We start from the raw sequence: 26,240 nt of genomic DNA, 5'->3' as shown, positions 1-26,240 counted from the left end.
AGTGCTTGGAAGGTCAATGTTGCACAGAGCTGGAGAGCAGTGGAAAGTAATGTCCAGCATCCATGCACCTTGTGCTCTGCCCCCTTCTTCAGAACAGTGCTGTCCAAGCCCAGAGGGCGGCCGCCTCCCATGGTCCTGTACCCACTGGTCTGCTGGTAACACCTTGCCTCTATCATAGTTTAGCATGTTTAAAGGGAAACTTCATAGGAATGGGGATATTGTTGACCCCACTCATGCTCCCACCTTTCCCTCCATATGTGTGCTGTGAAGGCCTTGGGATGTATCATGAATAGGCGCACTGGTACATAGCAGAGCTGAGCACTTTTTGGGTTTCGCCTGCCGAAGGCTGCTGCGCAGCCTTTCAGCGCAGGTGAAATCCTATGTCAACAAGTAAGCACTTCGGGAACGTCCCCCGGCTCTCATTGGCTAGCTCCATAAATGGAGGCTAGCCATTGAGTGCCGGATCTGTCCGTCAAGGCCGGACCAGATTCGGGGGCGTTCCCGAGATTTTTTCCCAGGGCGGAGTTACGTTTTTTCCTGTTCCCTCCCCTTTCCCGCCGTCCGTGTCCTCTCCCGCCCCCCTCCCGTCGTCCGTGTCCTCTCCCGCCGTCCGTGTCCTCTCCCGCCCCCCTCCCGCCGTCCGTGTCCTCTCCCGCCCCCCTCCCGTCGTCCGTGTTCTCTCCCGCCCCCCTCCCGTTCGTGCAACTCGAGTCAGCTGTGCCCATCAGCGAAAACAGGCAAGAGAGACTCTTAAGGGTACACGCCCTCACTGCTCTCCCCTCTGCTCAGAATGGAAGTGAGATTTCACATTTCCTTTTATACAGCTTGGGGCTGCCAGACACTGGCTCGGATTTCGCCACTCTCACCCTGATATTTCAAACTGGACGAACAATGCTCTTGCTGGTTTCGAGCAGTGCTCAGCACAAGATGGTGCGTCGAATTCACCCTCCCCCGTACAGAGAGCGTTGGAGCTGCGATGGATGGAGATATCAGCAGTTTCTCTGCGTCCCCTTTGTCCGATAAAATGTTGTTTGCCAACTTCCTACGCGGCCTTTTTGTTTCAATTCCTCACCGACTGCTAGATGGCTTGATAAAACGGCGTGACAATGCCCTTTTTTGCTTGCACGTGTGCCTCAGCTGTTTCAGGGTCGCATGTAAACGCGAGCCGCGTCTCTTGGGGTTCTGGAAGTTTTGTGTGCTTTGGTAGTGATACTAGGTTTCCACGTCCATTACTGACATTCCATTCCGTCTATTTGAGCATTCCACACTAATAGCGCTGAAACTTAGACCCTGTTTACACTAGTTCAAGGCCGTGCACGTCGGCACGGCTCGCTGTATTCATCGGGAAGTAGACCTTCCAAAAATCCGACAACTGCACATGGTTTATTTTGCGGACCCTGTCCCAGGAGGGGACAGCAGATGCGGCGCGGTCGGACCCAAGTCGGCAGTCAGGTAAGTTTTCTTTTTTTTTAAACTTTTCTTTTTAATGCCCCCGGCCTCTCATTCCAGCGCTTCCCCACCACTAGGTTGTATTAATCTCACAATCTGTAAGTCTGGGGCAGATACAAATCTGCTGATCCCCGTCCAACACACTGAAAACGTGTTGTACTGTAGCAATGATGCAAGTCGTTCTTCCTACTGCCCTTTTATGATGTTACGCCTTTTTGTAGATCGCTGTTTTTGCCAAGTTTGTTTAATGTGTGTATTAAACTAATTGCCCTTTGGTCCCTTAAACATAGTTGGACTCCGCTTTCCATAATATTGATTGTTGCTCTCATAGAGGTTCTCTGTTCTCAATGGCTGTTGCCACATTACCGGAATGGAAGCAGTAAAATGATGGTTAAAGATTAACTAGTCATTCGAGGGCAGGCTGCCATGATGGACTGGGTGCCCTATTGAGACTTAAACTGAATAAAACCTCTTGCAGTACATATGTTGTTAAATTCTAATTTGCAGTGTCTTCCCGCACACCATGCCTCCACCCCTGAGTTGGTTTAAGGATTCATCTGCTGGTTAGTATGACAGACCCTGCCTATTCACGTTCTCAGGGTCACATTGCCGCTTCAGAGGCCCGAATCAAAAGTTAAGCGCCCCTTTAAATCGTGGCATTGTGGAACAGTCCGTTCTGTGTATGCTTCTTACTGTCATTTGATCTACTCTGTAGGGGACATGCGCTTTTACAAAACTGCACATATTATGTAACACATTTTTGCTTATTTAATCTTCCTCTTTCCATGCCTATATTTTATTAATCCAGTATGCACACGCTCAGAGAGTAGCCTCAGAATGGAAGTGAGATTTCACATTTCCTTTTATACAGCTTGGGGCTGCCAGACACTGGCTCGGATTTCGCCACTCTCACCCTGATATTTCAAACTGGACGAACAATGCTCTTGCTGGTTTCGAGCAGTGCTCAGCACAAGATGGTGCGTCGGATTCACCCTCCCCCGTACAGAGAGCGTTGGAGCTGCGATGGATGGAGATATCAGCAGTTTCTCTGCGTCCCCTTTGTCCGATAAAATGTTGTTTGCCAACTTCCTACGCTGCCTTTTTGTTTCAATTCCTCACCGACTGCTAGATGGCTTGATAAAACGGCGTGACAATGCCCTTTTTTGCTTGCACGTGTGCCTCAGCTGTTTCAGGGTCGCATGTAAACGCAAGCCGCGTCTCTTGGGGTTCTGGAAGTTTTGTGTGCTTTGGTAGTGATACTTGGTTTCCACGTCCATTACTGACATTCCATTCCGTCTATTTGAGCATTCCACACTAATAGCGCTGAAACTTAGACCGTGTTTACACTAGTTCAAGGCCGTGCACGTCGGCACGGCTCGCTGTATTCATCGGGAAGTAGACCTTCCAAAAATCCGACAACTGCACATGGTTTATTTTTCTTGGCATGTGAAGTTTTTGTAGCCAGTAAGCGTGCAATACATTCAGTTGTCTTTTTGGGTTTCGCCTGCCGAAGGCTGCTGCGCAGCCTTTCAGCGCAGGTGAAATCCTATGTCGACAATAAGCACTTCGGGAACGTCCCCCGGCTCTCATTGGCTAGCTCCATAAATCGAGGCTAGCCATTGAGTGCCGGATCTGTCCGTCAAGGCCGGACCAGATTCGGGGGCGTTCCCGAGATTTTTTCCCAGGGAGGAGTTACGTTTTTTCCTGTTCCCTCCCCTTTCCCGCCGTCCGTGTCCTCTCCCGCCCCCCTCCCGTCGTCCGTGTCCTCTCCCGCCGTCCGTGTCCTCTCCCGCCCCCCTCCCGCCGTCCGTGTCCTCTCCCGCCCCCCTCCCGTCGTCCGTGTCCCCTCCCGTCGTCCGTGTTCTCTCCCGCCCCCCTCCCGTCGTCCGTGTTCTCTCCCGCCCCCCTCCCGTTCGTGCAACTCGAGTCAGCTGTGCCCATCAGCGAAAACAGGCAAGAGAGAGACTCTGAAGGGTACACGCCCTCACTGCTCTCCCCTCTGCTCAGGAGAAGGCGCCGCTTCTGGATTGGCGAAGAGGGGTTGCTGTTGTCACCAGCCACTAAACGGAAGGCGCCAACGCGGACCCTGTCCCAGGAGGGGACAGCAGATGCGGCGCGGTCGGACCCAAGTCGGCAGTCAGGTAAGTTTTCTTTTTTTTTTAAACTTTTCTTTTTAATGCCCCCGGCCTCTCATTCCAGCGCTTCCCCACCAAATCCCCCCCAACCCCTCCCCCGCGAGTATTGCAAGCTGTGACTGTTTATGTCGTCTGCCTTTCTCAGCTCCTGTATTTCTTATCCGAGGCAGCACATTTCGCGTCCCGATTTCCCTTTCCTAACAGTGCTTCAGTTTATTGGCATTTTCAACAGTGTGTGCGTGTGACTGCTCCAGTGTGTGCGTGTGACTGCTCCAGTGTGTGTACAATTATTCTACAAAGCGCTACAAATATCCAAAGCACAATTCAGTAAAGCGCTAGAAGTATTCAGAGCACAAACGTATGGCTAAGAGCAACACAGCGAGCGCAGAGAATATGAATATTAAATCAATTTGGCAGGGCTTATCGCAAAATAGCGCGATTGTACATCAGCCCAACAATACTTATCTGATGAGGGCAATGCACGCAGCCTAACGATATCAGGAGTGAATCAGGGAGCCAAACGATGCCAGGATTAGAGCAGGGAGGTTGGGGAGCGACCGCTACTGAGAGCGTCAGTGTGTGTGTGACTGCTCCAGAGTGTGTGTGTGACTGCTCCAGAGTGTGTGTCTGACTGCTCCAGAGTGTGTGTGTGACTGCTCCAGAGTGTGTGTGTGACTGCTCCAGAGTGTGTGTGTGACTGCTCCAGAGTGTGTGTGTGACTGCTCCAGTGTGTGTGTGTGACTGCTCCAGAGTGTGTGTGTGACTGCTCCAGAGTGTGTGTGTGACTGCTCCAGAGTGTGTGTGTGACTGCTCCAGTGGGTGTGTGTGACTGCTCCAGTGGGTGTGTGTGACTGCTCCAGTGGGTGTGTGTGACTGCTCCAGTGGGTGTGTGTGTGTGTGTGTGTGGGGCTCTGGATGTGTGTGTGTGGCTCTGGGGGTGTGTGTGTGTGTGTGGGGCTCTGGGTGTGTGTGTGTGTGTGTGTGGGGCTCTGGGTGTGTGTGTGGGGCTCTGGGTGTGTGTGTGTGGGGGGGCTCTGGGTGTGTGTGTGGCTGGCTCTGGGTGTGTGTGGCTGGCTCTGGGTGTGTGTGGCTGGCTCTGGGTGTGTGTATGTGGTAGTAATTGCTGTCTGCTGAGCTCGTCCGTAGGGTACAATAGGTCTCACATTTACGAGAGATTAAGCTATTGGCAATTTAAATGACAATGCCATTTATTTATCTGTTTTCAAAACCAACACATAAAAACAAATTTTGTCATTTACAATGCCAATAGCTCTAACTTTTCCAAAGGCGAAACCGTTGCATTGTAAATGCTTGTTTTTATATGCCTACACTGTCTAAAGTGCAATTATTTAACTCAATATTTCCCTGAATTAGATTTTCAGACAGCACTGCTCGGAAAAAGAGAGGGGGAATCCCCAACTCCCTGGTCCCGAGCTTGGAAAGAAAAAGAGGCAAACCTCACTCCCTGGTCCCGAGCACGGAAAGAGAAAGAGGTGAACCCCACTCCCTGGTCCCGAGCACGGAAAGAGAAAGAGGTGAACCCCACTCCCTGGTCCCGAGCTCGGGAAGAGAAAGAGGCAAACCTCACTCCCTGTCCCCGAGCACGGAAAGAGAAAGAGGTGAATCCCACTCCCTGGTCCCGAGCTCGGAAAGAGAAAGAGGCAAACCTCACTCCCTGGTCCCGAGCACGGAAAGAGAAAGAGGTGAATCCCACTCCCTGTCCCCGAGCACGGAAAGAGAAAGAGGCAAACCTCACTCCCTGTCCCCGAGCACAGAAAGAGGAAGAGGTGAACCCCACTCCCTGTACCCGAGCACGGAAAGAGAAAGAGGTGAATCCCACTCCCTGGTCCCGAGCACGGAAAGAGTAAGAGGTGAACCCCACTCCCTGGTCCCGAGCTCGGAAAGAGAAAGAGGCAAACCTCACTCCCTGGTCCCGAGCACGGAAAGAGAAAGAGGTGAATCCCACTCCCTGTCCCCGAGCACGGAAAGAGAAAGAGGCAAACCTCACTCCCTGTCCCCGAGCACAGAAAGAGGAAGAGGTGAACCCCACTCCCTGTACCCGAGCACGGAAAGAGAAAGAGGTGAATCCCACTCCCTGGTCCCGAGCACGGAAAGAGTAAGAGGTGAACCCCACTCCCTGTCCCCGAGCACGAAAAGAGAAAGAGGTGAATCCCACTCCCTGGTCCCGAGCTCGGAAAGAGAAAGAGGCAAACCTCACTCCCTGGTCACGAGCACGGAAAGAGAAAGAGGTGAACCCCACTCCCTGGTCCCGAGCTCGGGAAGAGAAAGAGGTGAACCCCACTCCCTGGTCCCGAGCTCAGAAAGAGAAAGAGGTGAACCCCACTCCCTGGTCCAGAGCACAGAAAGAGAAAGAGGTGAACCCCACTCCCTGGTCCGGAGCACAGAAAGAGAAAGAGGTGAACCCCACTCCCTGGACCCGAGCACGGAAAGAGAAAGAGGCAAACCCCACTCCCTGGTCCCGAGCACAGAAAGAGAAAGAGGTAAACCCCACTCCGTGGTCCCGAGCTCGGAAAGAGATAGAGGTGAACCCCACTCAGGGCTCGAGTCGGGGTACCACGCAGGTGGACGGCGTTCCCCCACTTCATTTACCGGGTGGACGCTGTCCCCCCTACTAAACAGCTGGATTTCACTCTTTGGCCTCTCTGGGACGAGATCGGAGCTCACAGCACGCTGCTCACCTTCGCTTTTGAGCGGGAAGGAGGTGTCAGACAGGGGCAGCTCAGTCTGACCCTGCACTGTGTCTTCGGTAGATGCCCCCCTGCAAGGAACCCGCGACCCCCCACCGCCTGTTCCTCCTCTGTGCCCGTCACCCCATCGCTCGCTTGTACAAGCCCCCCTCACTGTATCCCAGAACTGCGCCCTCTCCTCGTTGGAGTTCCTGCACAGACCCCCTTCCCCCCTTCGCTCGCTTCTACAAGCCCCCTCACTGTATCCCAGCCCAGGGCACATGTGCCAATCACCCTCGGCTCCCGCCCCTTGACCTTTCGTGGCGTCACTTCCTGTCGTGACGTCACTTCCGGTGACAGCGTCCCCCCACTTCTTTTTTTAGGTCTTGTGCCCTGAACCCACTCCCTGTCCCCGAGCATGGAAAGAGAAAGAGGTGAACCCCACTCCCTGGTCCCAAGCACAGAAAGAGAAAGAGGTGAACCCCACTCCCTGGTCCCGAGCTGGGAAAGAGAAAGAGGTGAACCCCACTCACTGTTTCGAGCTCTAACTTGAAGCATTGGAAGATGACACATCTACTCATAATTTGACTGCTAGGGAAAAGATAACTGGTCTGTTGAACGCCTGTACATTCCCCTCCCACCTCCCATTCATGTTGTGCTGACCTTGAGGGCAGAAACATCCACGTGTGCCTCTTTACATCACCACTTGTGCTGCCAAGCTGCTATCCATCTCCAGGGTGCATGCAGATGTGGTGCAGCAGGATTAGGATGTGCTGGCTCCTCACACCCCATGTCCCGATGTCTCACAACTCTGCAGCGGGATGAGAATCTGTTGTGTCCTAACCTATCACAGTCCTGGCACCTTCTGCAGTTCTGTGATAGGCTAAAGAGCAGCCTGGCAAGAATGTGCTGCACCCCCACCTGTGCATGCCCCTGCCTGGACAGTTTTACTTTTCAACCCCCATGACTGCAGAAGGTCTGCGTCTCCTTTTCGTGGTGTCCTGGTTACATAGGAGCATGCTCAGCAAAATGTCATTTATGCTGATGTAATATTGCACAATTTCCAGTTTATTGTCTTATAATTGTTATGCAAAATGCCTGAGATCATGCCATTATGCCATGTTGTTCATGTCACATGCAATTGTGTGCTATTTTTTTTTATCATGCTGTGCATCCTAACATCATAAAAGGGCACGACACATTTTGTGCTAATAAAATAGTGCAAAACGCTGAAGCCAGCTCTTCACAGTATTTGTTTTCAAATTCTTTTTATTGAAGTATTTTACCAGTACAACACGGCATGACAGGACAATGTAAATGTATTGTATTTATATAGCGCACTTTTACCCGGAGGCCACGTAGCGCTGTATTCATACCGCTGTGGAACCCATCCTGGCTTTCCTGTGAAATGTCCACTCCTGGGCACCCCCAAGGAGAAGCCAGGCATTCAAGCGCTGCTGGGGCCGTTGTGGAGATTAAGCAAGCTATTGCCCAGAGTCACAGAGTGGGACCCATGATTAGACTAGGCACCGAGGCGAGAATTATCAGGTCCGGGGAAATTGAGTCCAAGAGCCACCGAGGCAGGAATTGAACCCTGGTCCCGGGCCAGACCTCTGCATCAGGGTCTGCTGCTCTAACCATTGAGCCACGCTTCTGACACCATAATGTATTTATCATGATTATCTTGGGGCAACATGAACACATCAGTCTTAGGGTAACTCCGCTACGGGGCTCAAGAGTGGAATCGGAGTGGGGGCAAAGACACAGGCGGACCACCAGTGGTGGCTCGCCGAGTGAGTGCTGCGGGTGGTGGGCCAGGGCAGGGGAGGGGCAGGGTGGGGGGATAGTGGAGTGTGATATACGACGGACAGGAGTAAGGTAAGTAATTAAATAAATAAAATATTTACCTTGTGAATGCTGCATCGCCGAGTTGGCGATGCAGCGCGTGCAAGATAAATAGTTTTATTTATTTAATTACTTACCTTACTCCTGTCCGTCGTATGTCGTACTCCATCACCCCCTAATTCCCCGCCCTGCCTCACTGCCCCGCACCACTCCCTCGGCGAGCCGCCACCGCGATCCACTACTGGAAGAGAAAGAGCGTAACCCAACTGAGCCGTCTGTGTTGAGTGTCTGAAGGAGTGTGCTGTTCCACTGTGTCATTTTCCAGTACCGTTGCCTCTTAGACAGCAAACAGGGGGTGGGGTGAAGGTACGTTACAGCTCAAGACACATGGATCAATGTCAGGGGAGGGATTGTAGCGGGTGGGAGGGCACCAGTGGAGGTGCCTCAGCAGGAGGGCATGGCTCATGGTGAAACTGAATAAGCATTGGCATCAGGGGCCATTCCAAAGGGGGCTACTCAGTGTGCATCTGCAGGCCAGCTCTTCACATCATAATGCATAACTTTGCGTAATTGTTGGACATTTTGTCAAATTTTCACAAAGGGAATTATATAAATTTCTCCCAAGCCTACATAGGAATCTCAAATACAGAAGCCCTACTTGAAATGCTGCAGAGGACATAATGTGTGTAAAAAATGGTAGCCCAGGCCCGCACATGTCTCACGCTTTAAGCACACTGTCGCACTGTCTGGACTACGAACAACATACAGAAGTCCTACACACAATTGTCAGAGGACACAACTTGTGTGCAAATTGTCAGCCTAGGTCCTGAAATGGTTGACAATTTAGGCCCATCACTGCCACCATCTGCAACCTAACCTCCTGAAAACAGAGTCTCCTTATCCAAGATGGCTGCCATGGTCAGAAATCTCTGTTGGGAACTGGTCATTGCCGCTCTGCACACCCACCTTATGTTGGGTAGGTTGCGTTTCCTTTCTGGGTATGTTTCTCATGCAAGCGATGATGGAAATTATGCAGTCCTCACCCCTTAAATTCTCAGCCACACCCTGCGCCCAGATTGGGACTCTTGCAAACTTGACTGCTGATTTGCCTTTAGTTTTATTGTTAGGCATATGTAATGGAAGAGAGGGGGATTACACCTGCCTATTGCTTTTCTCCCGGATTCATTTTCTCCCAAGCCACAAGCACGCCTCAATAACCTACATCGGTGAGATAAATAGCGCTAATTATTTGTGCAGTATCTACAGATTACAAATTCGATACCGACCAAGGGCATCATTACGTGTTGCCTGGTAAAATGGTCGATACATAATGCTACAATCGAATTAATAATATTCCGAAGTGTGGTATTGCTACATCGTTATGGGATTTGCGTCTCGCAATAATGAGTAACCACAGCAATTTACACCTATGCTATGATTTCTGCATATTGCTTTCCTCCTCCCAAGGACTTGTTCCTGGATAGATTCTTTCTGTTTTTGACTGTTACAGTGTGTCCAAGGAAAGCCTGAAGGGGTTGAATTTCTGGTATAGTTCATCAACCCGATTTAGGCACAAATTCCCCTTGACATCTGAACACTGATTATCAGGAAACATGTCATGAGTGGGTAAGCCAACCTGACCTTTCATCTGTCAGAAGTTGATACAATGAGTACCATTAAACTGAGCATTAAAACGTACATAACCAATTAGTTATTATGCTTATGTTATTAAATAATAAGCAATATGTTCATTCTTCACTCCACAGAATGCAGCCTATTTGTGCTGTGGATAAGTTACAACAGAGAGGGGCTGGAAGTTTGTACAAGGACACATCTACAACTTCCCATAGTGATGAGAGGCTAATAATTCACCAAGGAATTCATATTTTAAGGACTAGAAATGATGACAAAGGTAGTGAAACAAAACCAACATTATTGGCAAAAATACGATTTAAGTTGTGCAGCGCCAGTGGATATAAGGCACTGTGGTCGCAATTTTCGGTGGGCAAAAGACTGAAAGATCTAAATGCAGAAAAAAACAAGTGCTTTACCAATTAAGCAATGGAGAAAATGACGGATTGAAGCACTCAGTGTGAGCATTAGCAATAAAATAGACTAATTACCGAAAAATAACTTTTGCACAATAGAAAATGAAATTAATTATCCAAAAAAGATGAAGACGGGAGATTTACGCCCTGAATGACTGAGAAAGGAGTAGATCGACTAGTAAACTACGACGAAAACAGAAGTTCTCATTTTAGAAACAACAGGGTGTGATTTAAGGGATGACATATAAAGAAAGGACGTGGTTTATGAACAGAACATCAGAGTGATTTAATGATAAAATAACAGGGGAGTGATTTAATGAGTAAGTTACTGGGACATGGAGTCACTTAAGGTGTGTTGTTAAAAAAAGGGTATTTATGGGTTGAATTAAAGAGAAAGTGATCTTTGGGGAGTTCAGTGCTGAGAATGGAAGTGAATTATTGAGAATTTCGACGAGTTACAGGGAAAATCCTGAAAGGGGAGTACATTTAGGGCCAGGGGTATACACAAGGGGTGGTGTTATATGAATCCATCACGAATAATGGAAGAGTTAACAAAAAGTGGATGACAGAGAAAGGCCAATGATAGCTCAGCGAGGGAGCCATTTAGATCCTAATAAAAACATTTTGTGTCTGTGTCAATTTCAGAGAGTGGTCTGTTTGTTTAATTGATAAGGGCGCTTAAAAGAGCAACATGTCAGCAAAACAACTAAATTCACAGAGATAAGATACAGGACGACACCAAGCAAATAACTGATAGGAGAATGTTTTAAAAGCATATGGTGGTTGCATGTTACTGGCAGCTCATTGCATGGAAAGACACACAGGCAGCTTGATTGTTGAGCCAGAGACACAAAGACAGTGAGTGGAGGGAAAGAGCATAAAGGCAGCTCATAACAAAAGGCCTTTCTGAGTGGATGGCAGATTGAAGCCCCTTGAGTGGGTAGGCACCTGGATTAAAGGGGGGGGGGGGTAGCAGCTCACTAGCTGCATAACGTGCTGGCAATCGGCTAATCTAGCCAACAGCAATAAAGGCATCTCTGTGATTACAAAGAAATCATGGTTTCCTTTGTACATATGTCCGTGGAAACTCGCAGAGAGGGTGTAAATAAAGGCAACTCGAATATAGAGCCAGAAAGGGAACCGTGAAGTAGACACGAAGAGGTATCCCAAGACTGTATAGGTGACAAGTACCCTGTAGAGAATATATTCACACAGTCAATTCATGCATGAGATGTGCAGAAAGGCAGCTTTAAGGAGTGGACAGGAAAAGGTATCCCAAGACTGTATAGGTGACAAGTACCCTGTAGAGTATATATTCACACAGTCAGTTCATGCATAAGATGTGCATAAAGGCAGCTTCTAGAGTGGACAGGAATAGGTATCCCAAAACTGTATAGGTGACATGTAGCCAGTAGAGAATATGTTCATACAGTCAGCTCATGCATGAGATGTGTAGAAAGGCAGCTCAAGGAGTGGCTGGAAAAGGTATCCCATGACTGGATAGGTGACAAGTAGCCTGTAGAGAATATATTCACGCAGTCAGTTCATGCAAGGAAGCTCGTGGAATGGACAGGAAAAGGTATCCCTTGACTCTATAGGTGTTAAAGTGCCCTGTAGAGAATATATTCATACAGTCAGTTCATGCAAGGAAGCTCGTGGAATGGACAGGAAAAGGTATCCCATGACTCTATAGGTGTTAAAGTGCCCTGTAGAGAATATATTCATACAGTCAGTTCATGCAAGGAAGCTCGTGGAATGGACAGGAAAAGGTATCCCATGACTCTATAGGTGTTAAAGTGCCCTGTAGAGAATACATTCATACAGTCAGTTCATGCATGAGATGTGCAGAAAGGCAGCTTATAGAGTGGACAGGAAAATATGTTCATTTAAGAGAGAGGCGCAAAGGCATCTCGATTACTGAATAGGTATAAAGACAGATAATTGAGAGACGAAGCAACAGCAGCTCGTTGAGAGAACAGTAAAAGGCGGAGAGGATGAGAAAATAAACTCTCTGAGTTGGTTGGCCCGGAACCAGGAAGAAGATGGGAAAATAACTAATGAGTGACTTAAATGTAGTTCACTGGAAGGGGAGGTTCAAAGATAGTTCACGGAGAGGATAAGCGCTCCTGGAGTGGATGCGGGGACATAAACTCTTCTAATGTGTAAACATAAGTGAAGCTCTTAAAGAGAAAAGTCTCCCAAGCATCTCATGCAGAGATGAAGGCACACAGGTGGGTCCTGGAGAGGTTTGCACACACACTGCTCATTTAGTGCACAGGTATAAAGGCAGTTCGAAGAGGAGACAGGAACACGGCAGCTCGTGAGTGAATGGGCACAGATATAGCTTGTGGCGACGACAGAAATAAATTAAGCTGGTGAGGCTCAGACACATGAACGCAGCTCACAGAGCGCATCTGAAAAAGGCATCTTGTGAGGGGACGGGAATGCCTGGAGCTTAGGGAGAGGCTGGGCTTCGGACTCAGTGTCTGACCAAAGGGGATGATGGACGGAGTGTTGAACAATGCAAGCACTCACCCCCAGTCAACTGATCTGGGTTTAATCCATCATCATTATTTAGCTCACTCCGCCACTCCTGTTCAGACATGGCCATATGCAAATCAGTCTGACCCTGTGCCTCATGGGAACAGTCCAGCCCAAACTGCCAAGCCATGTCTTCCCTGGACCGGAAACGAGCATCCTGGGACCGATTTTTGGCTAATCAGCCGTCATCAGCCAGGCTAGCTTGAATCCAGTGGCAAAGTGAGCAAGGGACCCACGTCTGGGCATACCCTGCCAACTTAGGGCTCAGTGTCTGACACCTTAACCATTAGGCCACAAGTGACTCACTGGAGAGGGTAGGTTTAAAGTTAAGTTAGACAGAGTGTTTACATGAGAGCAACTCACTAAACAGACAGACATGCCGACAGCTCAAGGATAAAGATGGAAAAATATTGAAAGATCCTACTGAAAGTCAACTCTCAAATGAGGAACAGTAGATAAATAAATTCAACAGTCTTTGATTGAAAATAATCTTTAAGTAGGGATCTTTGTGATGAATCAGTGCCCGAAAAGAAAAGAATATCCTTGATGTAATGAATCTCATCTGCGAAACATGTGTCAGCTGAGAGTTCATAGTCTTACGCAAATTGTAGAATGCGTTTGGAAAACATAATATTGAAAAAGTGAGTCTTTGAATTCATAACCTATGAATGTGTTATTTGGTGCCACAGGTCGCTTAGATCTTAGGAAGGAAAGAAAATGGGACATTCATTGCAGAGCGTTTGTCAATGTCTATGTGCTGGGCTCTGTGCTATTTGGATACTGGCAGAAAGATAAGAGTGTTCAATAATCATACTGACAGACATTTGTACAACTCTGTCGCAGGAAGGCAATACAGTATTTATCCCCGACACTTTATAAACCATATAGGCTTCTGGCGAACAAACTGTTGTTGATGGAATATATTGTGGGTAACTTTATTTCCAACTATTCTTTGGCTTTGCTGCTGATAGTTAGGATTGTGGGAATTGCAGATGGAAATCGAATTACACGTAGAAATAGGTACTCCTGCATTGTAAGCCAATAATCCTGGGTGTTTTCTGGAGCCAAAGTCCTATTGGTCTGACCTCAAGTTTGTGTTCCTGGAAACTAATGTGCTATTTCTAACCAAAATGGTACTAAGAGGTAAGGTAAGGTAAATTTTTATTTACATGATTAACACAAATCTTACAATTGCTACAGTCTTAAAAAACACACCAATTAAAATTACAGACAAATAATATAAAAAAATTCTAAAAAGTCTAAGAATAATTTTCTAAATGAAACCTAAAAATAATGTATATACATTACATCAGTCCATCATCTTTCCAGGACTTAATATAAATAATATCAGTTAATATTACTCTAATTGTGCGCAAAGTCCTAAATTTCATCCCTAATTGTTTTAGACTTCCGGATTTCCTGTGGTCAATTCACAAATATCTAATGGTACTAAGAGGCTCTCGGTATAGGGTGCAAGTTCTTTCTAAAGGGGAGGCCTTTGCCTTGCCTGTATAGTGTAAGAATTCACAGTGGGTCCAAAATTGGATCCAGTCTGGAGTGTGGTCCCTTCATCTAAGACAGTAGAACTGAGCATCTGGTTTATTATATGAGCTGGAAAACAGCTGCCTTACTGGACCATTTTAACACCCACCTTGCTTACAGCAGTTGATGTCTCAGCTTCTCCTTGTACTCTGTGGCTGTCTGCTTATGGGTTCCTTGAAATCTTGCCTTGACTTAGGTACATTTTGTATGTTCATCAAAACTTACGTCTGATTTAGGGTTTGGAGGCATGTTATTCGTTCCGCTAGGTCAGCAGAGAGATGTACTCCGCTGTCCTTGCGGAGGACAGGCTGCCATATTTACAGATGTCTGTCACACAGGCGCTCACGTATGTTCCTTTGGCAGAGCTGCCACCATAGTAGCTTCCCTGAAGGCACTGACGATCTGCCATGTGGGTTCCATCTTCAATAAACCCGCACAGCGAAGTTTTTTATTTTTCAAAAACTAGCCCTCAAAGTGGTAGTTTGCTATAGTAATTTTAAAAAACACTTGCCGTGATACACTGGGATTTTTCTCCCAGTGTAAAGGGTCATTTATTTGTTTTCCTGTTTAGACCACCATACTATTCCTGGTAGGCAAACAGGAAAAAATTACATTGGGATGTGCACTTTAAATAGGGGTGGGGTGTCAGAGGCACTTTGACTGATGGCCCAATGTCAGTCGGGCTGTCCGTCAAAGGTTGCTCTCAGCTGAGTTACCGTTTTGAGAAACATGCAGTTTTCCCAGCTCAAAACAAAGTGGTGGGTCTATGAGTTTGGTGGTCAAGGTACTCATCCACATTTGTCTGTCAGTGAAAACATCCCACAAGCTGTTGCCCTACGAAACCAACATACAAAGGGACTCATATACAAGCTCCTTGTGCCGCCGGTACGTCACTTTTTCCCATATTAAAAGTGACGCACCGTACCCAAAATAGGTAGGGGTCTACAACCTGCAGCCTCCACATGCCAGGCCTCTCAGAAGCTTTTGTGGGACCTGGGTCACAAACTTCATGCAGGGCCCATTCTGATTTTGATGCAACAGTTGTACCTCGTCCAAAAGAGGTATGGGAAGACCAGATTTTGAAAACCAAAAACCGGGACAATTTGCAAAAATAGAGGAATGACTACAATTTTACACCAATGAAAGGCACAGAGGTGACAGTGATCATCAGCATAGAAACACAGACATTAGGCACTGAAGAGATAAATGTATTGTAGTGTATTGTAATTGCATTTATATAGCGCTTACTACCCCTGGCGAGGCATCAAATCGCTTTTTTGGTGAGTAGCACGCTACTCCAGAACCTATAAAGGATTAGTGTTGAATTAGTATAGTGAAATATGAAAGCTATTTGAGTGGTGTAATGCAACTTTTAAACCCAGTACCATATCAGTTAATTAAACTGCTTTCTGATAAGAACTGCTAACTTGCCCTGTGTTGGAACACATAAAAACACGCCTCCCTGTTTTCAGTGGGCTCTGTCTGAAAACTGGGACATGAGCGGAAACTGGCTGTAATCTGCTGGGATAGGTGGTGAAAAACTTTGACAGTCTCAGCAAATCAGGGACGCCGGGTCACCCTAAACTGGACCAATTTCCCAGAAGTACGGAATTGGGTACCACTATAAGTCGCAGCCTAGTGGTAGCTGTTGTTCCATACCTCATCATGAACTTTCCACAGCACAGGTCAATGAAAAGTGCGGGTCTTATGCCATATAGCCCTTGCTGCCCTACTATGTGACGGTCCTACGACCAGGGTGAGACTGGCCTACAAGGCAGTGCCAGAACAGCTGGTTTGGCATTTCAGTGTGAGTGCCCTTTTTTTGGCAGTTTGTGGACAAGTTTTATGGTCTGATAGCCTGGTTTTTACTGGTGATTTCCTAATAAAACCACAAACATTGCCTGCAGAAATCACAAATGCATGCAGTCTCCTATACTTTGCAAAACACCCATATAACACATGCTCAAAACTGCCCCGATTTGCAAATATGGGTCACCTTTTTAGCTACTGGATTCACTAATCTGTGCAACTTTTATTTTGGTGCCTATGGCTATGTTCTAGTGCAACACTGCCTACCCTGTCCATAAAGCCTCCAAAACCTGGATTTTAAGCCGTGTCAAAATAAGATTGAAAGGGTATAATCAGTGCACCCACTGAGAGAGACAAGAGGGAGTGGTTCCTGCGTGTATAAAGTGTTATCCAAATAATTAACATAATTTATGGAAGTGAACAGGACATGCGATCCACTCAACCCGAATTTCATCATTGATGTAATTCCTTTCCACTTGAAGTCACCCATCAGGTTTCTCCTGCTTCCGGTTATGTCCACTGAAACCGTGTGATCCTAAGCAAATTGATTTTTTGCAAAAAGCTTGTCAAGTTCAAACAAATATTGATTTCCCTCAGGGACCCCACAGTCCTTCTACTGAAGTGCACATGGGTTCCCTGCACAGTGTGTGGTGTCACACACTAATCGCTTTCCCTCTGGGCCTAGTACATCTTGTGATCTTAGGCACACCGTTTTCTGTACAGGTGTCAGCCCCCCTCCCCCTCCCCCCATTGAGCCCCAAAGATGCCATAGGGCCTTATTCACATTAGGATCCCTGCACAGAGTGTGTAACGCCAGATGGTGGCCTTGGTTTCACTTTGGGTGCATAGACACCTGAACCCCACCCTTGCCCCCGGGCTCCTTACCTTTCACCACCAAGGTGCCGGTGCTGGCGGCCGTGCCGAAGTGGTTGCTGGCCATGCAGGTGTAGGGCCCGGCGTCGGTCTTGGTGACGTTGGCTATCCGCAGGCTCCCGTCTTCCAGCACCGTGATCCTGCGGGGACAAAGATGGAGGGAGTGACGTCACTCTGGGGGTCTGCAGCAGCCCGGGCCTGTGCACGTGCATGCATTATTTACTGTTTGCTAAACAGAGGCATGGGCCTAGCAGCGCCCCCTGACGGGTTATGAACAGTACACCCCTCTTGCTATATGCACAACACTTGGGGCAAAACCTGAGGGCAGGCTGCCACTGCAGCGGGAACTCAAGATGTTGGGGGGTGAGGGAGGAGGGAGAGGGTTACGGTTCTCTTGTACGCATGCCCAGCAGGGCACAAGTCCTAAAAAAAGAAGTCGGGGACGCTGACGTCACAACAGGAAGTGACGTCACGAAAGGTGGCTTGCACTCAGTTGCAGTTTATAGTCATCTGGTAAAATAAGTGGGGGGACGCCGTCCACCCGCGTGGTACCCCGACTCGAGCCCTGATGCCCAGGATGGGCTAGACAGCATCCTAATGTACATGAAGGCGACAGGGAAAGTTACTTTGTTCAATACGTAGTGAAAACTTCATCAACTCCAGGTGCTCGTTCTAAATATTTAGAGAATTAGGGGAGATATAAAATACGGATTGAGACAAGCGGATGATATAATTTTCAAAACTCGACAAGCATCTCTACAATCCTAACCAGTTTACTGGATCCTTAAGAGGAATGCGAAGAGGCGCGGTGCAATTTCAGATTTAAAATGTCAATTATACAGAATGTTGTGGTATTTTCTATGCAAAATAATGTTTTTAAAATAGCGCATTTTATTTTAAACATTTCCTTTTGCCACATTTTGTTTAATTAATAAACCAGGACGCTGTGAAGTGTTAGCTTAAGGGTATTTTAAATAGAAGCATGAGGGAGTGGCGCTGGTGGTGAGTCCTCGGCTTGGTGAGAGAGTGCCTGTGCCCACCATCTGTGTTGGCACTCTTCATGAAGTGTGGCTCACTGGTTAGAGCGGCAGACTCTGAAGCAGAGATCAGGCCTGGGACCAGGGTTCAAGTCCCGACGCGGCAGGGTCTTGGGCTCAATGTCCGCGGACTCGATAATTCTCGCATCGGCGCCTATTCTAATCATGGGTCCCACGCTGCAACTCTGGGCAATAGCTTGCTTAATCTCCACAACGGCCCCTACACCACTGGGATGCCTGGCTTCACCTTGGGGGTGCCCAGGAGAGGCATCTCACAGGGAGAGCCAGGAAGGGTTCCACAGCGTTATACAGCGCCGGGACGCCCCGTTGGGGCAGCTGTGCGCTTTACAAAATACACTGCATTTACAAAAATACACTGCAGTTTACAGCTCCCCTGCCCACCTTGCTCATGTAGCCCCAGGGTGTCGTGTCGCGGCGAGCGATTAATTTACTTAGCAAATCTTGCAAGCAAAAAGCTATGGGACGTAGTAAACTCGGTATCAAGACCTAAGGCCTACCTCCCAAGCAGCCCCCCTAGCCATATCAGAGAGAAGTAAACGGGTGTTATTCACTCTCTGCAGATTACAGAACTAGAGGGCAGTTCCTTATGATGGAGGAGACAGACGCATGCGGAACCGATGGTTAAAGGATGAAAACCGATGACTGCCAAACACCAAATGGTGTAAAATGAAAAATAGGCCCCAAACTTGACCCCTCGAGTCCTTCCTCTCAGAAAGTAATTGCTGCTTGCCTGATGTGAGCAATGGATCTGAAACCTGCCCGGCTAGCAGACGATCAATGTGACCAATAGGTTTTAAGGTGGGGCGCCACTCTGCCCCTGCAGTTCAGAGGCGGGTCTCTACTCTGCACAGCATCGTCTCCCTATGCACATCTCTGTGACTGACTGCCTTATACACCTGTGCTCCTAAGGCTTGAAAAACGCAAAAGGTGATGGGAGGCTGCTTGCAATAAATCTAATCACTGGTAATAGCTTGGGGTAGCATTCCAATTCATCGTTTTTTTGCTCACCATGCCACCTCAGTTTTGACCCAGCCATATGCAAATCAGTCTTGACCCTGTTCCTCATGGGAACAGTCCAGCCTGGACTGCCAAGCCAGGTCCTCCCTGAACCCGAACACGAGCAACCCAGGATCGGTTTTGCGCTAGTTATGAGCTCATCAGCCGGGTACTGCTTGGTTCCAGACACATAGTGAGCATGGGACCCGTGTCTGTGCATACGCATGCCATTAAGGGCTGTACATGATACACACAAAATGACTGTGCAGCGGTGTACTGCAAAGTGATGCCCCCACAGAATGTGACAGGGAGCTCCTGAGCTCCCATATCTCTCAGATATTAATTGGCCTTAATGTAGGCCCCCCTAAAGGGCTTTGGTCACCCTAAAGGGATTGGGACCCACTTGCAACTCAGGGGCCTGAGTTACTCCCCTGGACTTTTGACCATGTGCCTCAGCGAGCGGTGCTAATGTGCTGCAGAGCAGTCTGACCTTCTCCTGCAAAATCTTGCATGTCTGTGTTGAAGAGCTGTTAGTGTCGAGAACCCCGTGGGTACCAGGCGTTATATAAATAGAGTTAATAATAGTAGAATTGGTCAATGTGCCACATAGCGGTAAACAACTGAATATCCCTGAGCTGAGCAGTAGTACCTCATTGTAATTCAGACCTGTGCTACACAGCGGCGTCTCCATATGCTATGGAGTGTACTGTCACTGGACCAGTGCATAAATTGTAAAAAAAAAAGTGTACAAGCTCACAGTTTTTCTGAGGAGCCTGCTGCCTTGGCTACCGAATGCCGTGCCGAATACCAAGGTTGCCTAGTCTTGATTACACTTCATCTCTCCTTCTTTCAACACACTATGCAGTCTTTTATCTTACAATTGCATGGTCATTTTAAGCCTTTCTATCTCCCTTTGCCGTGGTGTCCTGTATTTCTCCTATGTCTGTCTTCTCTCTAGCTCTTGGTCAAAATCCAATGACGAAAAATAAGTTCTGGTCCTCAAAAATGAGTGTCAGTACCTACTACCTGCACCAATTAAGCAATGGCGTGTGCTGCTGCGCTACCTAGATGTAGGTTGCATTTACGTTAATCATGGCACTTCTTTCACAAGGAGGCAACATTTCCAGCCTTGAACTTTCCTTTTCTTGTATCCCTTTATCTCACAGGTTTGAGTGCCTGTGCTTGATAGGGTTGCTCCTGTTGAACCTGTGTTACAGAGCTTTGCTCCGCTTGCCTTTCTGCGACAGCCATATTTTCAGGCTGGACCTGTGATGCTGGCCATGGCTTTTGCTTCCATGTCACAAAGCGGTGACGGGCCAACAAATTAATACGGTGAGCCGAGCCACATTTGAGCCAAGGGCCTGGTTTAGCCTTTAGAGGCCCTGCACGAGCCATGACAATATTTTGCATGTAAATCATGCATCAAGAATTATTAAAACACTTGATAAAGTCTCTTCAAATAAAAAAAAAATGTTTTTCTTTAACATTCGACAGCATTTGAATTTAGTACTTCGGACTATATCACTGCATTGAGTGGTATTTATTAAAGTGTTAGTTTTTAAACATTAAATTAGAAACATTCCAGCCACCCAATTCTAGGACCTGCAGACAATTCCATTAGTGAACTAAGAGGCCAGTTAGTTTTCACCAGCACCCTATACGAAGCCTAGAATCGTATTATATATGGTGCAACATTATAGCCCATTTAATCAAATACAAGAGGAATTTGTACACCTCACATCCTAAAATCACACAGCTGAAGGTGCTCTTGTATGTTACAATGAGGAAATAGGCAGCTCAGTGAAATAACATATTTGCCTAGGATCACACAGTTTGGTCAAGCATGGAAACCGGGACTCATCCCAAGTGTTCTGGTTTCACATTGTTCAATTCCGCCACTAGATGGGCATCTGCTAATCTCTCTTGCTTTACATCAGAGGTTAATACTTTATCTTTAATCTTTGCCACAGAGTATAAAGCGTAGGTGGCAGCACACGCCACACGAAAACACTTCTACTTTTGAGCTTCAGTTTCCAAGAGCATCTCGTTTTAGTTAGAGCGTGCCATTTGGCACAAGCCTGTCTTGAGCTTACAGTAGCTTGCCCACCTCTGATGTCCCAGTATCCCAAAGATATGATTTATTGTATAACAAGGCGTCCTTGTGCCCCATGTATCTGGGTTACATGGTCCCAGTTCACAGAGGTATCTCTGCCTATTTGTCAGTGAGCTTTGCTCCAGTGTGTCTCCAGATAACAGAGATGAGCGCCCCTTGCCCAAGTGAAAAGAACGCTTCAATTGGTCCTCAGTTTTGTCACTTTGTGACCTTTTGCCGTAGTGCTTTACATACCTCCCTAACTAATAATTCTAGGGAGAAGTCAGGTGTTGGGTTGAGTGATCCTATATAAGTCAATGGAGGTGAATGGGGGTTTTTGAGCTGTGAGAAAAGTTTCCAACAAGGTGACATTACTGAAGTCTACAAGAAGCATTTGGCATCTTGGGATGAAGAAATGACCCATAGTGGGTAACACCCTCCAAGCGAAACTGAAAGGTATTAGTTGTCCCCAGGGCTTTAAGTGGGATGAATAAAACCGGGGGTCTCTCAAATGGGTGAGGCTGATGTAAGGGCATGGCTTAAAAACACGTAAGCTACAAATCTGGCATAGTTTGCTGCCCCACTGGTATTTTTCTGCTTCTGTCATTGCATCCGGATATGTAATACAACAAGTAACAGTACACTCACAACAAGTACTATTGGCTTTGCCAATGGTTGTTAGTTGCATATAATAAATAAGCAACGACTATGGCTTTGTTGTATATAATATTGAAAATATTTCAGTTCTGACATGATGAGACTGTGAAAGAACCGAAACGAGTCTCAATGAAGTTACATCAAAGTCTTTGAGCAGCGGTCCTGCTGCAGAGTTAAGATTTTCTTTTCCAACCTGAGGATGAGAGCAGAAGTGGAGAGCCCGATAGGGACCCGCCTTGGCACCTGCATTTTAGAACTGCCGGTGCTCAGCAACGGCAAGACCCGGCCCACTTAAAGCCATGCTTGTTCCCCAGTCCTTAGGCGGCAGAGCTGTACTTTGTCTTTGTCCCCATTGCTGAATGGATTTGAATGCGGGTCCCTGTGATGCGTACCTTGCTGACTCCACGAGTTCTGAGAATCTCCAATAAGAACATAACATGTATTTAATTATCTTGCTGATGTGAGCGCCTCCGAACCTGCAGTGCTTACCGCGCGCCCATCTCTGACGCCATCTTTGAGCAACGAGGTGATAACTTTTCGCGAGGGCGAAAAGAAAGAAGAGCCGGGGCTTCCATCAGCGCCTGGCACAGATAGAGCCGTATCCCGGTGCGCACGAGGACTTATCGGCCGCGCGCAGCGGCTGACGGCGGCGGCTGTCACCGCGAGATTTCTGATCCGCACAGAGGCGCACCACAGCTGGAAATAGGAGATTAATGAAGTCTCTCCTTCACTAAACGGGGCACGGGCGCAGAGGCAGGTAAACAAGTGACCTTGTCAGGCGTGCGCCATGTCAAGGACAGTCAGGGTCGCCACCTTTCCGAGAGAAAAATCCATGCTAATATTTTAAGAGTCTGTAAAGGCTGTGACTTTGCACTTAAATAGGACTTTAGAGAAACTCGCCGGAAAATCATTTGTAACACGACTTTTCGGTCTTTAATTATTAACTAGGCAACACAAACGCACATTTAGAACAAATATGAAAGTGTTTTCTTCTTGTATTTGCTGTTTGGAGTATGTACTGTCCGAAATGGAAAAACAGAAGTACAGGCACTTTATACAAAAGTATCTTGTTGCTTCTGAAAATTGGCGGCACTCACCAACTAAGAGTATGGCACCTCTGCTGAGAAGTGCAGGTACTCTCCCTCTCAAAATAAAGAAGTGCAGGCACTCAAGATATGAAAGTACCAGGCCTTTTAAAGAACTGCTGCTAAGAACAGGTATTCAGAACATGACAGTACCACCCCTTTTAAAGCACTATTGCTAAGGACAGGCACTCAGAACATGACAGTACCATTCCTTTTAAAGCACTGCTGCTAAGGGGGAAATACCAAGGGCAGGCACTCAGAACATGACAGTACCAGCTCATTTAAAGCACTGCTGCTAAGGACAGGCACTAAGAACATGACAGTACCAGCCCTTTTAAAGCACTACTGCTAAGGTCAGGCACTCAGAACATGACAGTACCAGCCCTTTTAAAGCACTATTGCTAAGGACAGGCACTCAGAACATGACAGTACCAGTCCTTTTAAAGCACTGCTGCTAAGGACAGGCACTCAGAACATGACAGTAACACCCCTTTTAAAGCACTATTGCTAAGGACAGGCCCTCAGAACATGACAGTACCATTCCATTTAAAGCACTGCTGCTAAGGACAGGCACTCAGAACATGACAGTACCACCCATTTTAAAGCACTATTGCTAAGGACAGTCACTCAGAACATGACAGTACCAGGCCTTTTAAAGCACTGCTGCTAAGGACAGGCACTCAGAACATGACAGTACCATTCCTTAGCACTGCTGCTAAGGGGGAAATACCAAGGGCAGGCACTCAGAACATGACAGTACCAGCTCATTTAAAGCACTGCTGCTAAGGACAGGCACTAAGAACATGACAGTACCAGCCCTTTAAAGCACTACTGCTAAGGACAGGCACTCAGAACATGACAGTACCACCCCTTTTAAAGCACTATTGCTAAGGACAGTCACTCAGAACATGACAGTACCAGGACTTTTAAAGCACTGCTGCTAAGGACAGGCACTAAGAACATGACAGTACCAGCCCTTTTAAAGCACTACTGCTAAGGTCAGGCACTCAGAACATGACAGTACCAGCCCTTTTAAAGCACTATTGCTAAGGACAGGCACTCAGAACATGACAGTACCAGTCCTTTTAAAGCACTGCTGCTAAGGACAGGCACTCAGAACATGACAGTAACACCCCTTTTAAAGCACTATTGCTAAGGACAGGCCCTCAGAACATGACAGTACCATTCCATTTAAAGCACTGCTGCTAAGGACAGGCACTCAGAACATGACAGTACCACCCCTTTTAAAGCACTATTGCTAAGGACAGTCACTCAGAACATGACAGTACCAGGACTTTTAAAGCACTGCTGCTAAGGACAGGCACTCAGAACATGACAGTACCATTCCTTTTAAAAGCACTGCTGCTAAGGGAGAAATACCAAGGGCAGGCACTCAGAACATGACAGTACCAGCTCATTTAAAGCACTGCTGCTAAGGACAGGCACTAAGAACATGATAGTACCAGCCCTTTTAAAGCACTACTGCTAAGGACAGGCACTCAGAACATGACAGTACCAGCCCTTTTAAAGCACTATTGCTAAGGACAGGCACTCAGAACATGACAGTACCATTCCTTTTAAAGCACTGCTGCTAAGGACAGGCACTCAGAACATGACAGTACCACCCCTTTTAAAGCACTATTGCTAAGGACAGGAACTCAGAACATGACAGTACCATTCCATTTAAAGCACTGCTGCTAAGGACAGGCACTCAGAATATGACAGTACCACCCCTTTTAAAGCACTATTGCTAAGGACAGGCACCCAGAACATGACAGTACCAGTCCTTTTAAAGCACTGCTGCTAAGGGGGAAATACCAAGGGCTGGCACTCAGAACATGACAGTACCACCCCTTTTAAAGCACTATTGCTAAGGACAGGCACTCAGAACATGACAGTACCATTCCTTTTAAAGCACTGCTGCTAAGGGGGAAATACCAAAGGCAGGCACTCAGAACATGACAGTACCAGCTCATTTAAAGCACTGCTGCTAAGGACAGGCACTCAGAACATGACAGTACCAGCCCTTTTAAAGCACTGCTGCTAAGGACAGGCACTCAGAACATGACAGTACCAGGCCTTTTAAAGCACTGCTGCTAAGGACAGGCACTCAGAACATGACAGTACCATTCCTTTTAAAGCACTGCTGCTAAGGGGGAAATACCAAGGGCAGGCACTCAGAACATGACAGTACCAGCTCATTTAAAGCACTGCTGCTAAGGACAGGCACTAAGAACATGACAGTACCAGCCCTTTAAAGCACTACTGCTAAGGACAGGCACTCAGAACATGACAGTACCAGCCCTTTCAAAGCACTATTGCTAAGGACAGGCACTCAGAACATGACAGTACCATTCCTTTTAAAGCACTGCTGCTAAGGACAGGCACTCAGAACATGACAGTACCACCCCTTTTAAAGCACTATTGCTGAGGACAGGCACTCAGAACATGACAGTACCATTCCATTTAAAGCACTGCTGCTAAGGACAGGCACTCAGAACATGACAGTACCACCCCTTTTAAAGCACTATTGCTAAGGACAGGCACCCAGAACATGACAGTACTAGTCCTTTTAAAGCACTGCTGCTAAGGGGGAAATACCAAGGGCTGGCACTCAGAACATGACAGTACCACCCCTTTTAAAGCACTATTGCTAAGGACAGGCACTCAGAACATGACAGTACCATTCCTTTTAAAGCACTGCTGCTAAGGGGGAAATACCAAGGGCAGGCACTCAGAACATGACAGTACCAGCTCATTTAAAGCACTGCTGCTAAGGACAGGCACTCAGAACATGACAGTACCATCCCTTTTAAATCACTGCTTCTAAGGGGAAATACCAAGGGTAGGTACTCAGAACATGACAGTACCAGCTCATTTAAAGCACTGCTGCTAAGGACAGGCACTCAGAACATGACAGTACCAGCCCTTTTAAAGCACTGCTTCTAAGGGGAAATACCAAGGGTAGGTACTCAGAACATGACAGTACCAGCCCTTGTAAAGCACTACTGCTAAGGACAGGCACTCAGAACATGACAGTACCACCCCTTGTAAAGCACTACTGCTAAGGACAGGCACTCAGAACATGACAGTACCAGCCCTTTTAAAGCACTGCTGCTAAGGGGGAAATACCAAATACTGGTCATGCTGGTAAAAAAAACAGCCATGTGGCAAACCTAGGGACCAAACCTTATCCTCCCGCTCTGTATGATGCCCCAGCAGGGCTTATCTTTGCCTCCCTGATGGAGCTACTTTTCTGTATAAATTGGCTTTGTGAGTTAATCACATATGTAGTGATGTGCAGATGACTACTTCAAATCTTGACAAGGCCAACATAGTCTTTCATTCCTCCAAGTGGGAAAATGAATACCTTTCACTTAAAGTGCTTAGACTTAGCAGAAGTGCAATATGAAGCTTGAAAAC

The 26,240-nt window shown here is 47.3% G+C and overlaps 1 protein-coding gene across 1 annotated transcript in view; it reads right to left on the bottom strand.

The window, feature by feature from the left end:
* Positions 1-26,240, bottom strand: part of LOC144782335 (contactin-4-like) — a 964,244-nt gene that overhangs the window by 149,121 nt on the left and 788,883 nt on the right. Inside the window, exon 14 of the mRNA XM_078661655.1 lies at positions 16,942-17,069. Coding sequence (XP_078517781.1) covers positions 16,942-17,069 — 128 coding nt within the window. The remainder of the gene's footprint in view (positions 1-16,941; positions 17,070-26,240) is intronic.

This window comes from Lissotriton helveticus, chromosome 9 (assembly GCF_964261635.1).
Source record: "Lissotriton helveticus chromosome 9, aLisHel1.1, whole genome shotgun sequence".
NCBI classification, from domain to species: Eukaryota; Metazoa; Chordata; class Amphibia; order Caudata; family Salamandridae; genus Lissotriton; species Lissotriton helveticus.
Note: the sequence above shows the minus strand (reverse complement) of the source record. Positions and strands in the feature narration are given on the sequence as shown.